This window comes from Mus caroli, unplaced genomic scaffold (genome assembly GCF_978045245.1).
Source record: "Mus caroli unplaced genomic scaffold, Mus_caroli_1 scaffold_1, whole genome shotgun sequence".
Classification (NCBI taxonomy): Eukaryota; Metazoa; Chordata; class Mammalia; order Rodentia; family Muridae; genus Mus; species Mus caroli.
This window is the reverse complement of record NW_028227256.1, coordinates 82,822,870-82,842,526: the sequence shown is the minus strand read 5'-3', so window position 1 is coordinate 82,842,526 and position 19,657 is coordinate 82,822,870. Positions and strand designations below refer to the sequence as shown.

Sequence of the window (19,657 nt, the reverse complement as noted above, 5' to 3'; positions counted from 1 at the left end):
CTGCTTTTATTAGGAGCTCTCAGGAAAGCGGGGACTCGCATCAGACCACCATAGCCAAGAGGCCGTACGCGACTCCGCGGAGAGCAGGCCGAGGCCCGCTCATCAGCCCGAGGGAACCCTAGGCCTTCCGGCGTTCTTCTTCAGCAGGACCACGCGGTGCCGGGGAAAGCCCCGAGAGACGCATAGACCACCTGAGCATCGCCGTCCACGCTGCCTTGGAACACCTGAGGGAACCCGGGCCACGCCGCCACCTACCGCGCCTCACACACAAGCCGCGCCAAACTCGCCCGTCCCACTGCGCAGGCGTGGGGAGAGCCGGGCGCTCAGGAGCATTCAAAGGACCTGCACACTGACCAGTCAACGTCCGCCTGGGCCCAAACGAGTCCCGCCCTCAGGAGCGGACGTCAGGCCCCGCCCCTAAGAGCCCCGCCCTCGCCACGCCTTAGGCCCGCCTCACCCTGCCCCGGGTTAAGGCTCGCGGTTGGCTCGGGGGACGGACGCGAGCTCTGGTTGGTGGAGGCGAAGTCACGAGGACCCCTTCGTCGCCTTTCCAGAGGCGATTACTGGGCAGGCTCAGTCTTTTGCCTCAGACGCTAGCTGTAGCTGGCAGGCGGTTGTACGTGCTCCAGAGTCGTCAGTACCCGCTACTGCAGTCGCCTTCGTGTGGCTTCCGCTGAGCTCTTCCGAGCTGATCGCTTTCCACACGCGCCGCCGCCGTAATCCGCCACCATGGTGAAGCTCGCAAAGGTAAGAGGCCTTGGCGCGCCGACGCGGACGACTAGGCCCCTGCTTTCGGAGGGACGCGCGCGCGCCCGCCCGTCCGTCGCGGAGGGGAGGAGGGCCTGCGCGCAATCCCGGGCGCGTTCGAGGGCGCCATGCTGGGGGGGAAAGTCTCGCGCGACTAGCGGGAGGTCTCGCGGTGCTTGGCCTCTGACTTAGGGGGGATGAGAGAGCGGAGGCAGGTTTCCGGGAGGGCGATATCGAGAGGTCGAATGCAACGGGCGGGAGGGGACGGTGTGAGGAGAGATCGGAAGAGCTGAGCGCGGAGAGGGGCTCAGGCCTGGGGCACGGCGTGAGAAGAGAGGGCCAACCTTAGGCGGCGAGCGGCCCCGGGGCCCCGCCTCCCCGCGCACGTGCTCTGGTGCGCGGCCCGCCACGTGGTTTGCGGCGCCCCGCACGTGTCGCGCGACCCGGGGCAGTGGGGGAGTGTCTGTAGTACCCCGGAAAAGGGGACGGCAGCGTGGGGATGGATGGGTGGCCCGGCGATCTGCCGTCTCTGACGGTGACCGGGATGGACACGTGGTGGGCCCCTGAGGTGGCGGCGTGGTGACCCGCTTGGTGACTCCACGTGGTGGGGCTGGAAGCGTGAGAAAGTGGGAAGCAGTTGGGTTACAAGGTGCTGCTTTAAGAGGTGCTTTCGAAATACCCCCTTCCCCGGCCAGTAACTTAGAGGGATCCCTTTGACTGGGATTTTTTTCCTTTTTTTTGTGGAAGGTGCCAGAAAATAGAGGGCCACGACTAGGAGACTTTATAACCTGTGGCTGTTTCTTGGTGTAGAGTTCTGTCTGCTCAGTTATCTGTGAGAAGGAAAGAAATTATGTGCGGTTTGCAGAAAAATCTGCCAGGAGAATGCCATACCTGGCCAAGAGGAAGTCTTTATGCTTGTGTCCTTTAGTAAGAAAGAAGGTGGTGGTGGCCAAAGGCAAAGTGACTGAAAATGCGTCTAATTTTTGTGTGCGTTTGTAGGCCGGCAAAACCCACGGTGAGTCCAAGAAAATGGCTCCTCCTCCAAAGGACGTGGAAGAGGATAGCGAAGATGAAGAAATGTCAGAAGATGAAGATGACAGCAGTGGAGAAGAGGAGGTAAGAAGCTATTTGACTGCAGCAATAAAACCGGTAGAATTGAATGTCTGGAAGTCTTAGAAATACAGGATATGTAGTAAATGGTTGAATGGCAAGCCCGTTTCTTAATTTTCTTCTTTCTTTCTTCCTTTCTTTTTTTTTTTTTTTTTTCAAGACAGTCGGCACACAGGGGACAGAATTTTGAGTTCCAGGCAACCAGGGAGTAGTACATAGTGAAACCTTGTCTCAAGACAGTTGTTAAGGCCATGCTCAATCAGATTTCTTACAAAAGCTCAGGTGCTGAGTCCAGTTGTTTTTTTTTTTTTTTTTTTAAGTGTTGAAAGCCATGTCTCCTTATTTCAGGGTTTAATGTTGTCTTTGTGTGTGCGCGCACACCCATTAAGCATTCTTGGTACCCTCATCCTAGAATGTATTTGGATCCCCTGGAACTGGAGTTAAAGCCACATGTGCATGTTACATGTTACAAGAGTAACACGTGCGCTTAACTTTTGAGCCATCTCTCCAGTTCTTGATTTTTTTTTTAAAGCCTATCTATCTAATGTCCTTTTTCTTGTGCTCAAAGTTAGTATCTGTATCTTAATGTAGCATTGGATATAAAGGAATGCTTATGATTTGTTTGCTTTCAAGGTTGTCATCCCTCAGAAAAAAGGCAAAAAGGCTACCACAACCCCTGCAAAGAAGGTGGTTGTTTCACAAACAAAAAAGGCTGCAGTTCCCACACCAGCTAAGAAAGCAGCTGTGACCCCAGGCAAAAAGGCAGTAGCCACACCAGCTAAGAAAAACATTACACCAGCCAAAGTCGTTCCAACACCGGGTAAGAAGGGAGCTGCACAAGCAAAAGCATTGGTACCAACTCCTGGTAAGAAGGGAGCTGTCACTCCAGCTAAGGGGGCTAAGAACGGTAAGAATGCCAAGAAGGAAGACAGTGATGAGGATGAAGATGAAGAGGATGAAGAAGATAGTGATGAGGATGAAGATGATGAGGAAGAAGATGAGTTTGAGCCACCAATAGTAAAAGGAGTGAAGCCAGCAAAAGCAGCTCCTGCCGCTCCTGCCTCAGAGGATGAGGAAGATGATGATGAGGATGATGATGATGAGGATGATGACGAAGAGGAGGAAGATGGTGAGTTAGATCTTAGGATATTTAGAGTACTGCATGTACATTCCCTCACTGTTTCATGATTAGATTAGAAACTCATTTTGCGCTCTTAGTTCTTTCCATTGCTTAATAGGTTTTCATTTGCTAAGTGTTTTTTTTTTTTTTTTAAGTATTTGTAGCATTTATGTTGTCTGGATTGGTAGGTAGCAAATACATTTGCCTGATTTGCCATCTTTCTTCCAGACTCTGAGGAAGAAGTTATGGAGATCACAACAGCCAAAGGAAAGAAAACTCCTGCAAAAGTTGTTCCTGTGAAAGCCAAGAGTGTGGCTGAGGATGATGAGGAGGAAGAAGATGAAGATGACGAGGATGAGGATGACGAGGAAGAAGAGGATGAAGATGATGATGAGGAAGAAGAGGAGGAAGGTAACCAAATTAACTTTTAAAGTATGCTGGCCTAAGTAATGCTTACTGGAAATGCTAGTGTCTGCTTACTCATGAGTGGCATTTTAAAACATCTAGAACCTGTTAAAGCAGCACCTGGAAAACGGAAGAAGGAGATGACCAAGCAGAAAGAAGCCCCTGAAGCCAAGAAACAGAAAGTAGAAGGTAAGCCTGCAAAACTGGGGAAACAGATCAGAGTAGCACTAGCACAAGTGATGAATGACAAAGGGACTTAATACTGAACCATGGGGTTGAAATGCAATAGCTGATGTGCTTTATAGTTTATGATGGAATTTGTTGTGTGCTTAAGTGGACTGACAGTTCATTTTTTTGTGTGTGCAGGCTCAGAACCAACTACACCTTTCAATCTGTTCATTGGAAACCTTAATCCAAACAAGTCTGTTAGTGAATTAAAGTTTGCCATCAGTGAACTTTTTGCTAAAAATGATCTTGCTGTTGTGGATGTCAGAACTGGTACAAATAGGTAAGTTTTTATTGAATGTTACATGTGTATCAGCTAGAATTTTTACTTTCCAGTTGTATTCTTCTCTGCCCTTAAGTACAGTTAAGGAACTGCAGTAAGAAAGACTATAGTAATGAACTAAATCATTGAGTCATAGGGCCTGCAATTTGAAGTTCCTGTGTTTGACTTGGTGATGTCAATAGGAATTAAGAATGTTGGTGGGGGTACAAGGAATGGAATACGAAAGTGGAAAGTAAATTAAAGATAAAATAAAATTTAAAGAAGAAAAGATATTAAACACACAAAGAATTTTTTGTACAGTAATCTACAACTATGGATCTGCATAGTCATAGTGCTTTTAGCTAAAAGTATTCTCTATACTTTTAGCGGGGTCCATGCCAGCTACTGCTGTTACTTACAATATACTAAATGAAGAAATCAAGGTGAATTTGTTGTAATGTCTTGGTACTTGGACTTTTTTTTTTTTTTAAGATTTGTTTATTTTATGTATATGAGCACTGTAGCTGTACAGATGGTTTTGAGCCTTCATGTGGTGGTTGGGAATTGCATTTTTAGGATCTCTGCTCGCTCCACTCTCGCTCAGTCCCTGCTTGCTCTGGCCCAAAGATTTATTTGTTATACATAAGTACACTGTAGCTGACTTCAGATGCATCAGAAGAGGGCATCAGATCTCATTATGGGTGGTTGTGAGCCACCATGTGGTTGCTGGGACCTTCAGAAGAGCAGTCAATGTGCTTACCCGCTGAGCCATCTCTCCAGTCTTTGGACTTGGTTTTATGGAAGATAAGGATGATCTAGTTTTATTTTTGTTAGTGCTGTAGATGCTCTCTGTATGTGTGTACCACGTGGTATAAATGTAGATCACCTTCTCATGCCTGTAATCTTGTTTTTTCCATCTTCAAGGAAATTTGGATATGTGGACTTTGAGTCTGCTGAAGACCTAGAAAAGGCCTTGGAGCTCACTGGTTTAAAAGTGTTTGGCAATGAAATTAAACTAGAAAAACCAAAAGGAAGAGATAGTAAGAAAGGTATGTAAAGGGGTCTGGGTGACTGGATACTAACAGACTTCCGGCAGTCTGGTGCCCCTTCCTTAGATTCATTCTCATTGTGAACCAATGAGATGTCATGGGTCACGTGCTTGTTGACAGGTTTGATTCCTGGGATATATAATGTCAGGGCTGACAGGATGAATAGCTTAGTGAGTAAAGATGCTTGCTGCAAAATGGTTGATCTCTAGAAGCCACATGAAGAGAGAAGAAACTTTGGAGGCAGAGGCAGACAGATTTCTGAGTTCAAGGCCAGCCTGGTCTACAAAGTGAGTTCCAGGACAGCTAGGGCTACACAGAGAAACCCTGGCTCAAAAAAAAGAGAGTTTTAGCTTATCCTCTGACCACATGTGTATCGTGGCATGCTTGAAGCTTACAGATCTCTTAAATGAATTCTTGATCCCTATTTTTGAGTTTCAGAATTTGGATTTTAAGTGTTTGTTTCTTATTTAGTTGTGCTGAAAATTGAACCTGAGCTTTTCGGATGCTGGGCAAGTTTGTTGTTTGGGGGGGGGGGTTGTTTGTTTTCTTAAGACAGGGTTTTTCTGTATAGCCCTGGCTGTCCTGGAGACCAGGCTGGCCGTGAACTCAGAAATTCGCCTGCTTCCCAAGCCTGCCTCTGCCTCCCAAGTGCTGGGATTAAAGACATGAGTCACCACTGCCCTGCTAGGCAAGCACTCTTAAAACTGCTACGTATCCTCTGTCCCCTTTTGCTCATTTTACAAGGTTGCTGTGTGCTCAATCTGCAGTCTGTCATATGCTTACTGGATATATGCTTTTGATGTAGAATGAACCATATGAGTGATGAGCTATCTTAGAGATGGAAACTAAGTCTAAATAGACTTGTTTCATATACAACTTAATACATATGGTCTAAGGAACATGATATGCATGTAAACAAGTAGATAAGTCTGGTGTCCATCAGCCTCATCTGAAACTGGACAGGTGTTTGTGAGTCATCAGGTGACAGTTGAACGTGGGTACTCTTCATGCAAATGGTTAGTAACCATTGAGCCATCTCTCTCCATCCCTTATACCATCTTTTTTTTTTAAGCATATATCCTTGTACTTTATAGGAATTATTTGCTTTATTCTCTTGTGACTTGTAAATTGATGTACTTAATTAAATCTTTTTCCAACATAGTTCGAGCTGCAAGAACACTTCTGGCCAAAAATCTCTCTTTCAACATCACTGAGGATGAATTAAAAGAAGTGTTTGAAGATGCCGTGGAGATCAGATTAGTCAGCCAGGATGGGAAAAGTAAAGGGTATGTCTTGTGTCTTTGCGTGCTAAGTTTTATTAACAGTTTAGTGTCTTATTCCCCTCTTCTGTCCTTGACAGTCTCTAGTCTGTGCTGCTTCAAACTTCATAACCAGAAAATTGAGTATCTGCTCCTCTGGCCTCTACCTCCCAAGTTCTGACATTAAAAATGCTCAACTGATGGGTTTTGAAGCTGTGATCAATTTTACAGGCTCAATACAAATTGGCATCTTTTGCCACACGTACTACTATCCTTCCCTATTTTATGAGAGAAATTGATTCTAGGCAGTTCAGTCTATTATGTCGGCTTTTTCCTCCTCACATAAGAGGCCAGTTTAAAGTGATGAAGATGAGCTAATATATAGTAAAAGAACAGTAAGAGCACATGTGACTAAGTCCTTCATAGCTGATGCTTGAGTAATATTTTGTCTAACGTAGTAACTGAATTGTACTTGTACTCTTTCAGGATTGCTTATATTGAATTTAAGTCTGAGGCTGATGCAGAGAAAAATTTGGAAGAAAAGCAGGGGGCAGAAATTGATGGACGATCTGTTTCACTCTACTATACTGGAGAGAAAGGACAAAGGCAAGAGAGAACTGGAAAGACCAGCACTTGGAGTGGTAAGTTAAAGGGTTAATTGTATAGTGCGAACAGGAATCATTTGTATCTTTGTATTTTAATAACTTGATTAGCGGGCTGGAGAGATGGCTCAGTGGGTAAGAGCACCTGACTGCTCTTCCGAAGGTCCAGAGTTCAAATCCCAGCAACCACATGGTGGCTCACAACCATCCGTAAGGAGATCTGACTCCCTCTTCTGGAGTGTCTGAAGACAGCTACAGTGTACTTAACATATAATAAATAAATAAATAAATAAATAAATAAATAAATCTTTTTTAAAAAAAGAACTTGATTAGCTACAATTAGTTCACCTTTGTTCATAAAGCTGATATTTAGTCTTCATGAATGAAAGCAATTTGAAATCATTTCCTTTGGAGTATAGTAAGCAAATAAAACTTTTGTTGGGTGTTTTCTACTTTAAATGACTTAAACTATTTTAGAAAATATTGTAAGACAAGAAAGAACAAGTTATCTAGTTAGAATGAAAATGAAAGGAACAAGAAGGCATTACTGTATATAATGGATATACACTATGGTGGTTCTAGAATTATGGTATATGGTCCATGGTTGAAGTGCCATTGTTTCAGTTAACATTCCAGTTAACCTAACCTTGGGGATTAGGTTAGAGACATGTTTTATAGGTGACCCACTTACTGAGTGTTTTAGTATACACAGACATACTCTAACATACCTTGCTAATGTGTTATCTTTGTACTTGCAGGTGAATCAAAGACTTTGGTTTTAAGTAACCTTTCCTACAGTGCAACAAAAGAAACTCTTGAGGAAGTATTTGAGAAAGCAACTTTTATCAAAGTGCCCCAGAACCCACATGGCAAACCTAAAGGGTAAAATAATTTTTACGTTAGATGTGGGCTGGACATACATAATCTTACAGATAAGAGTAAGACTGTCCTGTTAGCTTAAAAAAAAGACAAACCCTAAAGTTTTAGCTATACAAAGGGCAGTAAATATTGATAGTGAATATTACATGCTGATGCCTTGTGTTTCTAAGCTTTATTCTGAGAACTGACTTTCAACCTTCAGGTATGCATTTATAGAATTTGCTTCATTTGAAGATGCTAAAGAAGCTTTAAATTCCTGTAATAAAATGGAAATTGAGGGCAGAACAATCAGGCTGGAGTTGCAAGGATCCAATTCGAGAAGTCGTAAGTCCTTTGACATGATATGACTTGGGGTTGGGTCATTATTTTTTTGATTTTTTTTTTTTTTTTTTTTTTAATGTGCCTATATGCTCATTTGGGGCTGTCTTTATGTTGCTGAGAAAATGACAACTGGATATGATGACTGATTACCTGAGAAATAATTGATGAAATCTCAAGAAAATTCCTCTAGATAGTCAAGTTCTGATCCAGCTATGTCAATTCAAAGCAGCAACCTTGATTGCCCTCTGAGTACGCTTAAATATGTTTGATCCAGTGTAGTCTTTTTTTTTTTTAAACCTTAATTTCTTGTGTTAACTGCTTTTTCTGGTAAAAGAAAAAAAAAAAACATTCAAAATCAGTGTAAGAGAAGGCTCAGTGGTTGAGCACTGAGAGGACCTGGGTTCAAATCCCAGCACCCACATGGCACCTATCTTGTAACTTTTTTGGTTTATCGAGACAGGGTTTCTCTGTGTAGTCCTGGCTGTCCTGGAACTCACTCTGTACACCAGGCTGGCCTCAAACTCAGAAATCCGCCTGCCTCTGCGGTGCTGGGATTAAAGGTGTGCGCCACCACTACACAACCTTGTCTGTAATTCTTAAGATCTGACATAGATTACAGACAAAACACTAATGCACATAAAAATACATTTAAAAAAGGAATCTACTTAAGCTGAATGTGGCAGTATTCACCAAGGGTTCATTTTCTCTTTCAGAACCATCCAAAACTCTGTTTGTCAAAGGTCTGTCTGAAGATACCACTGAAGAGACCTTAAAAGAATCATTTGAGGGCTCTGTTCGTGCAAGAATAGTCACTGATCGGGAAACTGGTTCTTCCAAAGGGTAAGAAGGCATAGTAGTGTTGCTGCTTTTTAGTGAATTCTGCATGGAGAACTTGGGTCTGCAGTATCTTCTCATTGAGCTCCTTTCTGTCAACCAATGATAGATTATGGATTCGCACGAGAAGAAGAGAGAATTCACAGAACTGGCACTTATCTTCTGTTTTTGCAGAAGTATATTTGGCTGTTGTGTGAGACATGAGAGACTGGTGATTTTCTTGACCTGAAGAGTACTTTGCGGTCACTCTACTTGGGTGACTTGGTACTTACTGTGTTACTTTAAAATGTGTTTACTTAATGGGTGAGGTTTTGTTTTTTTTTTTCCTGTGTTTTAGGTTTGGTTTTGTAGACTTTAATAGTGAGGAAGATGCCAAAGCTGCCAAGGAGGCCATGGAAGATGGAGAAATTGACGGAAACAAAGTTACCTTGGACTGGGCCAAACCTAAGGGTGAAGGTGGCTTTGGTGGTCGAGGTGGAGGCCGAGGAGGTTTTGGAGGCAGAGGTGGTGGCAGAGGTGGAAGAGGCGGATTTGGAGGAAGAGGCCGGGGAGGCTTTGGAGGTAAGGAAGGGAAAGGAACTGGAAACTGATTCCTAAACCTGTGTCCTAACCAACCACCTTAAATGGGAAGGTCAGTTCCTAATTGTTTTTCCTTTCATGTTTTTCCTTCCTATAGGTAGAGGAGGCTTCCGAGGCGGCAGAGGAGGAGGGGGAGACTTCAAGCCACAAGGAAAGAAGACGAAGTTTGAATAGTTCCTTCCATCCCATTCTTTCCCTCTTCATTTTAAAGAAAGGACTCTGGGGTTTTTACTCTGTTACCTGTTCAATGACAGAGCCTTCTAAGGACATTCCAAGACAGTAAAGATCCTAAACTCTGTTGCCAGACTTAATACTTCCTAGAGGTTACATTTGGATTGTTGCTTAAGAGCTTGGCAAGACCAACTCTGCCCAGTGGGAATTTCAGTTGTGTTCCTACTGCTTTCAAGAATTTCAGCTACAAATGTGGAAATTGGTGGGGAACAGCTTCATCATGGTTCTGATCTGGAAGATTTAATTTGTATCTTAGAAGGGTGTGTACTGGAAAAGTGGTTGATAGAGCACATGGGATCAGTGCTGGAAATGCCATACAAGAGCTTGTGTGGTATGTAATTCTATTCCCAGCATAATAAGAACAAACAGTACAGTGCAATCCGAAATGCCCTGGGCAAGGAATGGTGCCCTTTCAATGGGTTGAAAATTTCACATAGCCAGGATGGTTTCACATGCCTTTAACCCCAGCACTTGGAAGGGATAGGCTAGTAGATCTGAGTTTGAGGCTAGCCTGGTGTACAGAGAGTTCCAGAACAGCCAGGGCTGTTTATTAGAGAAAAAAAATCTGTCTTGAAAAAACAAGGAAAAAAAATCACAGACAACCAAAAAGTTTTATCTCAGCAGCAAGCTGGGAGTGACATAATCCAATCCCATAGGAGGCTAAAGCAGTCTATGACTTCAATGTCAGTTGGGTCTGCAGAACTGAGTTGTTGGACAGTGAGGGATACATAGAAACTCTTATCTTGAAAAAAGAACAACAAAACCTGTCAAATTTGAGAAGCTTTGGGAAACAAGGTTTGTAGGTTGCAACAGAGGAAACAGTACAGTGGCCTTTTTGACTTAACAGGAAGTTTGTCATAGAGGTCCAGTATAACTAGGGATAATACAGTGGCCCTTGGCCTGTGTACTTAGTAGAATTTTTCAGTGATCTATCAAGGATGTACCTTTTTTTTTTTTTTTTGGTATAAGGCATGGGTGCCTAGATAACCTTAATAGAAACTTTTCTGTAGGTGTTTTTCCAAGTCCCATTCCCAACAAACTGATTTTCAAGAAAGATCAGTCAGCTATTCTCAACCAAAGACCCTCTGTATAGGGTTGCTCTTAGAACATGTCTGGCTTGAGTATGTGGTATGACCATTGCAGTCTTGGGCCTGTCTAAAACTGAGGATGGCATGGGCATTAGATTTGTGTAGCAGGGAACAGTTTGGTGGGTTCTTTTGCTGTGGGGAGTGGAACCCTTGATTATGTTAGCCTCCTAGCTGAAGGCACTCAGCTGTCTTTAATCCTGGAAGGCAGACCAATTTGAGGCTAAGGAGTTCCAGAATAGCCAGTGCTACACAGAAGACCTCAAGACTACAGTAACAAAGGAAAGGTACAACAGACATTTCTTTGTGGATTGAGGACATAGTTAACCTATAGAGTCATCAGAAGATTTACAGTTGAATAGCTCTCCCTAAATTGGAGGGACTTGGCAGACATTTTAGAAAAGCAGCAAACCCTTCTGGAAATGGTTGTTAGCTTCCCTTTTTTATTCCAGCAAGTGGCAACATGAGAACTGAAGAAAGGGTGGAGGGAAGACAGTTAATCTGCCTTCACCTAATAGATAAATACAAAATTCATTCTGGTGTTAGAGTAGCGTGTAGAGGTCTTTAAAAAGCAGCAAAGCTTTTCTCATTTGAAAGATTCACTCTTGACCATTTATCACATGCTTTTGACTATATATACACTACCCCGTCAATGTGGCTTATTTCCTACAGATGTTAGTAATTGGAGTTAGCTAATGTAGTTTTCAGTTCAGTCTCCCTGAACCTGTTCAACATAGGCAGATGCTAAGGGTGTAGGTCTTGAGAAAGGAAGGGGAAATGGAAGAGGAGTACTCTTCTAAGCCTTAGGATTACCATCTATAACAGGCTAATTTTGTTCAGTTCGTCAAGCCCTTTGCCATAGAATAAAAGGGCTCTCAAGGTCCTAGTAAAGAAAAAACAAGTTTTGGTTACTGTCCTCCACTAAGTGCCTACTAAATGCTAAGTGATGGAGATGATGGAACTGTCCAAGAAATACTCAACAGTGAGGACTTTTAGGCCACTTAACCTGTGTGTTCTTGTGGGATCTACCTTTTGAAGCAGGGTCTCTTGATTTCTTCTGGGCCTCATACAAGCTTTCAAGTACTTCTGGCAATATGAATGGGATTAGCAATGCATGCCATTTCAGTGGCTTTATCTAGGTTTCAGGGGTCCTGGTCATCAGGTTCTCACTGGTAAATCTTAAAGGCCACCATCTTTGTTTTGTTTTTGAGACAGGGTCTCTAGCTCTGTGGCCATCATGGAACTTGATAAGTAGACTAGGCTGACCTCAAGTCTGCCTCTTGAGTGCTGCATTAAAGGCCTGTGCCACCATGTCAGGCTCCATTATAGAAACATTACTATCAGGAGGATGATAGGCTGCGGCCCATTTTAATCCTTTGAAAAAACAATTCTGGCTGGGCAGTGGTGACACACGCCTTTAATCCCAGAGGCAGAGGCAGGTGGAGTTTGAGGCCAGCTGGGTCTACAGAGTAAGTTCCAGGACAGCCAGGGCTACACAGAGAAAAAAACTATGGGTTTATTGGGGAGGGAAGTACTTATTTTATTTTGAGTAAGGTTTTATTGTGTATCCCTGATTGTCTTTGAAATTGATACTTTGCTTCAGCTCCTAGTGCTGAGACTGCAAGTATATACAACCACAGTACTTGGGTTCTAATTGAATTCTCACCTGTTATTTTTCAAATGCGGCCTTTCAGTCTTATTCTCTACTGGACTCTTAGATAACCTGATACTGGCATTGAAACTAATTTTTTCCCATGTTTTTTTCTCTTTGGATATTAATTTGGATACATTCTATTGGATTCTAGTTCACTGATTCTTCTGTTAGGCCCTTTAGGGAAGCTTTCAGGTATCTTTAGTTTTTTTTTTTTTAAAAATGTATTTTATGTGTATGGGTGTAGTGTCTGTGTATTTCTTCATGTGCATGCAATGCCACAGGAGGCCAGAAGAGGGTGGATCTTCCAACCTTTTTTTTTTTTTTAAGATTTATTTTTATTTTATGTATATGAGTACACAGTAGCTGTCTTCAGACACACCCACCAGAAGAGGGCATAGAATCCCATTACAGATTATTGAGAGCCACCATGTGATTACTGGGGATTGAACTCATGACCTCTGGAAGAGCAGTCAGTGCTCTGAACTACTAAGCCATCTCTCCAGCCTTCAAGTACTTGTGAGCCACCATGTGCGTACTGTGAATCAAACTTGCGTTTTCTGGACTCTTTAACAGCTGAGTCATCTCTCTAGCCCTTCAAGTGTTTTCTTCCTCTTCTAGGTTTCCAGTTTATGAAGGCCCCCGTTTTTCATTTAAATTCTTTTCCTGCAAATTCCTATACATCTACAATCATTGAAGTCATTTGTAAATATTTTTTTATGTGCATTCGTATTTGGTCTTTATGTATGTGTGTGAGGAGTCAGGTCCACCATGTTACAAATAGTTGAGCTGCTATGTGGGTACTGGAAATTGAACCTGGGTCCCCTGGAAGAGTGACCAGTGTCCTCAGGTCGCCCCTTTTGTCGTTTTAACACGAGTCATGGTTGAGTACTGGTTTGGATTATGGAGAGTTGTCTCTCTTTCATTGCATGTCTAAACGGGACATTGACCCGTATTTAGAGGCTAGCCATATGTTGGAACTTAAGACGTTTAATCTTGCTAATTCAAGTACATTAAGTTCTGGCATTCTTTTTTTTTTTTTTTTTTTTTTTCTTGAGACAGGGTTTCTCTGTGTAGCCCTAGCTGTCCTGGAACTCACTCTGTAGACCAGGCTGGCCTCGAACTTAGAAATCCATCTGCCTCTGTCTCCTGGGATTAAAGGTGTGTGTGCCACCACGCCCAGCTTTGTTCTGGCATTCTTTTAGTCCTATATCTAAGCTGTAACCCTTCTAACATCTTCTTCCCTTAAGTACCATCTTGTACGTTGTCAGTGTTAAGTAGCTAGCAAAATCTGAGTTTCTGTTTTTCATAGACTATGATGAGATTTACTTTAAAGCCAGGTAATGTGTTTATCCTAAGAATACCAGCTGTGTATTTTCTTGAGCCAACCAAGTGTAAAGTGAGGAATTTCAGTGATTAAACACTGGCTGTTCACATGCAGAGGACCCCAGTTCAGTTCCCAGCATCCAGATGCTGCGAGACTGAAACTAGTTTCAGGGACCCAAGGTCCTTTTCTGCTTTCTTGGGCACTCTTCTTGGGTGCTAGCAAAACACCCATATACATAAAAATGAAGAGGAAAATGAAAAATTTAGGAAAAGTTGGAAGCGATTTTTATGTGAAATTTACTGTTCCTGTTCAGGGTCCCCCCAAATTTCCAGACTCATTCTTCAGCCTCTCCTCAGTACCCCTCTGTTGCCCAGAAATCCGGCTAGTCTTTGCATACCTGTGGAGCGCCAGACTAAACACTGACTTTGAGAGCATGTGCCTCAGTTCTATCTGGTAGTTATTTTTATGGTGTTTGGAATTAGACCTTGGTTTGTACATATAATTAGGTGATTGCAGTTTTTCTTGGTTTTGGCTTTTTGTTTTTTTCCTTTACATTTCTGTCAGATTTCTGTTTTTTGAGACAGGGTCTCTCTCACTATGTAGCTTTGGCTATCCTAGAACTTACTATTTAGACCAGCTGGCCTTTAATTGCCAGATTCATTCACCTCTGCCTTCTGAGTGCTGGCATCAAAGGTCTAGAGCAAGAGAGTGGATTTGTAGCTGTTAATGTCAGTTATAAACTTGATCAGATTGATAAATGTCTAGGGCATTAGGGATTTACTCTACATGTTGCTATGACATAATACCCGACCAACGCAATTTAAAGAAAAGGGGTTTATTTTGATTCACAGTTCCAGAATATAGTCCATCATGACAGGGACAAGGACAACATGATGCCAGGAGCTTGAAGCAGCTGGTCACATTGCATCTATAGTTAGGAAACGGTGATGGATGCTTGTATTCAGCTAGCTTTCCATGCAGACTAGAACTCCAACCTAGGGATGGTTGTACATACCTGAGGTGATTCAAGATAATCTCATAGGCATAGCCAGAAATTAACCTGATCTAATTTCCTACAGATATGCTTAGAAGCGTGTCCTATTTCCTTCTAGATCCAGTTCAGTTGACAATGTGGTTTGGCATTTCCAGAAAGGACTAGCTGAACTACAAAAGCCCACCTTAAGCTGGGCGTGGTGGCTGAGATTTGAACTCTGGACCTTTGCTGAGCCATACACCAGCCCCAGATTTCTTTGTAAATTTTATTTATTTTGGTTTTTTGAGTCAGGGTTTCTCTGTGTAGCCCTGGCTGTCCTGGAACTCACTTTGTAGACCAGGCTGGCCTCGAACTCAGAGATCTGCCTGTTTCTGCCTCCCAAGTGCTGGGATTAAAGATGTGCGCTGCCACCGCCTGGTAAAGCAATTTTGATAGAGAATCTTTTGTCTCTCTATTCTATCATAACACTCCCAGTGTCTAATCATTTGGAAGGGTGCCATCTCTAGTTTCTTTTCCCATATCAAAGAAAGATTGCAATTTTTCTAGGGGCATCATAATGGTAACTTTTGGACATTAATTAGGAAGAAACTGCATTTGTTGGTTAAAAATATCTGCAAAGGGGGCCAAGTGAGCTCAATTAGTAAAGGTGCCTGCCACCAAACCTGACAGCCTGTGTTTGATCTCTAGAACATGAAAAAGCTGAAGGAGAGAACCAACAGGTTTGGCCTCTCTGTAGCAAGCATGTACCTGAACATGCATGTCACTCATACAGTAATGTAAACTTCGGAATAGTTCACATCCACAAGGCAAACTATGGGAAGGATAAACCTCTATCTAGCAAACATGTCTAGATCTGGGTGTTTGCTTTTCCCTTCAGGAAAAATGGCTGTTGCTGACCGTTTGGAAAAAAAAAAAAAGATTCAGGGACCCAAAAAGGAACATTTAAGCACAGTTTCCCCTTTCAAGGTTTATAAATACAACACCTGAGAGACAATGTGTGGGTAAATTGGTGGCTTTCAATGGTGACAAAACTCTAGAGATAAACAGGAAGTGCTGCACACACAACCTTGGGTGATGACACGAGAGCTTCCTTTAAAGCAATGTGGCAAAATTGCATCTTGGTTGGTAGAGACAATGAAGTTTCTCTTTCCAAGGAAAATTGACAAAACACTTTCAAAAAACCTTGGCTTTTGTAGATTGGGAAGGTAACTACAAAGGCAGACTTTTGAGAGTGGAAAATCTTTAGGCACCAGAAAAAAACAAGGCAGGCTGTTGACACACAGCTCAGTTGGTAGAATGCCTTCCTAATGGCCACAAGGATTCCATTACCAACAAAAGCAAAACAAAATCAATACAGCTCTGTGTGGTGGTGACCATTTGTAAACACAGCAACACAGCACTCATAATGGAGGCAGGAAGATCAGAAGTACCATGAAGAGGTATGGACAGTCATTCAGCAGTGTTCCACAGCAAGCTCATGCTAATCACTCCTATAGCACATCGCTGAGAACTACTTCCAGTGTTTTCTGCTCTAACCAAAAACTCCATAGATTTCGTGCCTGTGCTGTTCTCTTTCATGTCCTTCAGTCCTTAGGATTTAATTTGCCTTACCTGTCATCCACCACCACCCCGCCCCCGTTTTATGTTTGTAGGCAAGGGCTGGTCTGAATTCCCACTCCACCTGCCCCTGCCTCCTAGGTACTGGAATTAATAAAGGAGTACTCCACTTGTATCTGACCTAGACTTAAAACTCAGCCAGGCAGTGATGGTGCATGCCTGCAATCTTAGCACTCTGGAGGCAGAGGCAAGTGGATCTCTTGAGTTCATAGCCAACCTGGTCTACAGAATGAATTCCAGAACATCTTCATTGTTTCAACTCCTGTACTGTAGTGTGATAGGAAAGCATGTATAGTTTCTTTCAAGGACTTTAATGGCCTTTTGAGATGTTAGTCTACCTAGACAACAGTCTTCTGCAGTGAATCTAGTTTCTGCTGTGGAGAGGAGTAAAGGAGCTGAATCGTAAATGGCCCTATAAACCTAAATCAGTTGGTTGAAAGGCCTCAACCAACTGAAGACATTCTGAACAACTTCTAGTCCTGGGCTTAGTAAAGTGCTGGTCATGCATGCATCTACGTACATACATCAGATCCCCAGCGCACAAATAAAAAAGCTACATGTAGTGATAGCTCATGCCAAAATCCTGGGCTTTGCTGGCTGGGCTAGCCTTGCTGACTTAGTAAACTCCAGGTTCAGTGAGAGACCTTGTCTCAAAATTAAGGTAGAGCATGATTGAGGAAGGCACTTGATGCAATCTGTGTCCTTCATAAGCACGTACTCCCATACACACATATGCATACACACAGAAGAAAGTCTGGCTCTAATGCTGGATTTGGTTGGGCAGGCAGTCCTATAATCTCAACTACTTAGCAGACTGAGACAGGAGAATCATTAGTTAAAGGCCTATCTGGGCTACAGAGTGAGTTGAAAGCCAATCTGAACAACTTAGTGAAGCTCAAGAAAAAAATTTAAAGGTTAGGGACATAGCTTACCAACAAAGTCCTAGGGTCAATTCCCAGTACCTGTGTTTAGGGAAAGTCTCATGCCAGAACTGGGTAAAAACCAGGATGCAAAACCCCCATTGGTTATTGGGGTCCCAGGACTTTTCAATGATTTGAACAGCTAATATGCTGAAAACATCTCCAGTTCCTTGTCACTTTCACTGACTTTCTCAGCCAGGAGAGGGGGCAGTGAGAACAGTAATATATTTCTGCACATGAACTTCAGCTCCCGCAGAATGCCATACCCCATGTAGAATTTAGGTTTGTCAGCCTCCACAATCACACAAGCCAATAACTTGCAAAAAAACATGATATACTATATACAGTCTAAGGGCAGTGGGTATATTTTAGTGGAGGAGTACTTACCTAGCATGCTCAAGACCCTACCAAAACACAAGATTCAGTGAGACAGAAAAGGGCTAGGGTCCTCTTACCTTGTTAAAGCCTTCAAGGAAAGAGCATGAGCATGCCCCTCCCCACTCTTCTCTAGCAAGGCTCCTCCTCTGAAAGGTTCCACCAAGGCCCCTTACAGTACCAGGAACTGGGGAACCAAGCCTTTCCCATGTGAGCTTGTGGAACATTCTAGATGCAAAGCACAAACATAACTCGGTCCTCATTATTCATAGACTTCATATTTGCAAATTTTTCTATTTGTTAAAATTTGTGACTCGGCGGGCGTGGTGGCGCACGCCTTTAATCCCAGCACTTGGGAGGCAGAGGCAGGCGGATTTCTGAGTTCGAGGCCAGCCTGGTCTAAAGAGTGAGTTCCAGGACAGCCAGGACTACACAGAGAAACCCTATCTCGAAAAAAACAATTTTTGTGTGTGTGTGTGTGTGTGTGACTCAAGGGATGCTCTTAACCTGAGTTCAATTACCAGCACCAACCACATGGTGGTTCATGACCAAGTGTAATGGGATCCAACGCCCTCTTCTGTCTGAAGACAGCTAAATAAAGATTAAATAAATTTAAAAAAAAAAAATTTGTGACTCAGTACTTGAGAGGCTAGAGAGATGGCACAGTAGTTAAGAGCACTTGCTGTTCTTTAGAGGACCTAGGTTCAATTTCCAGGATGTACATGTTGGCTCACAGCTGCCTGTTAACTCCGGTTCCAGGAATTCTGACATCCTCCTCTGGCCTCCAGGGGTACCTGCACACATACAGTGTGTGTATGTATGTATATGTATTATGTATGTATGTATATGTGTATATGTATATGCCACTTACAGGCATCTATATGACATTTAAAGGCATACAGACTGGCGAAATCTTTGGTTTATCAACAGTGATCTGTTACTGTTTCCCTTTCTCATACTATAAATAGTTATTTTTTTTTAATTCTAGTCCCCATTTTTTTTCAGGTTGTACTTTGTTTTGTTTTTATTTTTGTTTTTGTTTTTGTTTTTGGAGACAGGGTTTCTCTGTATAGCCCTGGCTGTCCTGGAACTCACTTTGTAGACCAGGCTGGCCCCGAACTCAGAAATCCGCCTGCCTTTGCCTCCCGAGTGCTGGGATTAAAGGCGTGCGCCACCATGCCCGGCTGTACTTTTTTTTAAAAAAATATTTACTTATTTTATGTATATAAGTACACTGTACCTGTCTTCACACCAGAAGAGGGCATTGGATCTCATTACAGATGGTTGTGAGCCACCATGTGGTTGCTGGGAATTGAACTCAGGGCCTCTGGAAGAGCAGCCAGTGCTCTTAGCCGCTGAGCCCTCTCTTCAGCTCACAGGTTGTACTTTTTATTGATAATCTCCCTGTTGAATGTGGTCCCCACATGCAATTCTAAAGAGCTGAGTTGGGTTACTAATGCAAAAAAGTTGTGCTATGACTTCCAGGGAAAATTCAGCATGGTGTTTCTGGCCATAAGTTCAATGCTAAGGAACCAATAAAGTATACTCAGTAAGTTTATTTTTACCCCTCCCACCCTAGCAAGGTGTCTTTAAACACAGACAGACATAAATTGGGTATGATTGTGCACACCTGTTAAATTTAGTCACTTGGAAGGGAGAGGCAGAAGCATGGCCTGGGCTCTACAATGAGACTCATAAGCCAGGGTCCTACAGAAGCACTCTTACACACAACCCAAATGAATTTGCCTATTATCTAGGCATCCCATCAATCCAGTCAAGACACTCAGAATCAACCATCATACCTGGTTACCTCAGTGACAACTTCTCAATTTGGCCTGGAGACAGGAACCTTGGGGCTACTGGGACCCCACACTTCACCCACAGGAAGGACCTTGTCTCTCTAGGTATTTGAATAGGAAGAGAATTGATTCAAGGGTTTATAGATTTGCAGAAAAAAGTCAGGGAGGTTCTAGGTGAAAAAGACCAATGGGGAGATCTTACTGATGAGGTTATAAAGCAAATGACCACTAGGGGGCGACCTGGAACTACAGAAACCTGCTAAGCT

At 43.0% G+C, this 19,657-nt stretch overlaps 1 protein-coding gene and 3 non-coding genes across 4 annotated transcripts; all 4 read left to right on the top strand.

Moving 5' to 3' along the window:
- Window positions 1-525: 525 nt before the first annotated feature.
- On the top strand, window positions 526-9,690 carry Nucleolin (nucleolin multifunctional protein). The gene is made up of 14 exons (XM_021159647.3): window positions 526-747; window positions 1,747-1,863; window positions 2,491-2,986; window positions 3,206-3,388; window positions 3,485-3,571; window positions 3,749-3,890; window positions 4,794-4,918; window positions 6,081-6,204; window positions 6,664-6,818; window positions 7,538-7,661; window positions 7,861-7,982; window positions 8,693-8,819; window positions 9,151-9,374; window positions 9,490-9,690. The coding sequence occupies exons 1-14, from the start codon at window positions 730-732 to the stop codon at window positions 9,564-9,566; spliced, it is 2,121 nt and encodes a 706-aa protein (XP_021015306.1). The 5' UTR covers window positions 526-729; the 3' UTR covers window positions 9,567-9,690.
- LOC115032415 (small nucleolar RNA SNORD82) lies at window positions 3,612-3,680 on the top strand. The gene has a single exon (XR_003838091.1). It is a non-coding gene; the product is annotated as a small nucleolar RNA SNORD82 (small nucleolar RNA).
- LOC115032417 (small nucleolar RNA SNORD20) lies at window positions 8,110-8,189 on the top strand. Its single transcript, XR_003838095.1, has one exon. It is a non-coding gene; the product is annotated as a small nucleolar RNA SNORD20 (small nucleolar RNA).
- Window positions 8,885-9,017, top strand: LOC115032407 (small nucleolar RNA SNORA75). Its single transcript, XR_003838080.1, has one exon. It is a non-coding gene; the product is annotated as a small nucleolar RNA SNORA75 (small nucleolar RNA).
- Window positions 9,691-19,657: the final 9,967 nt, after the last annotated feature.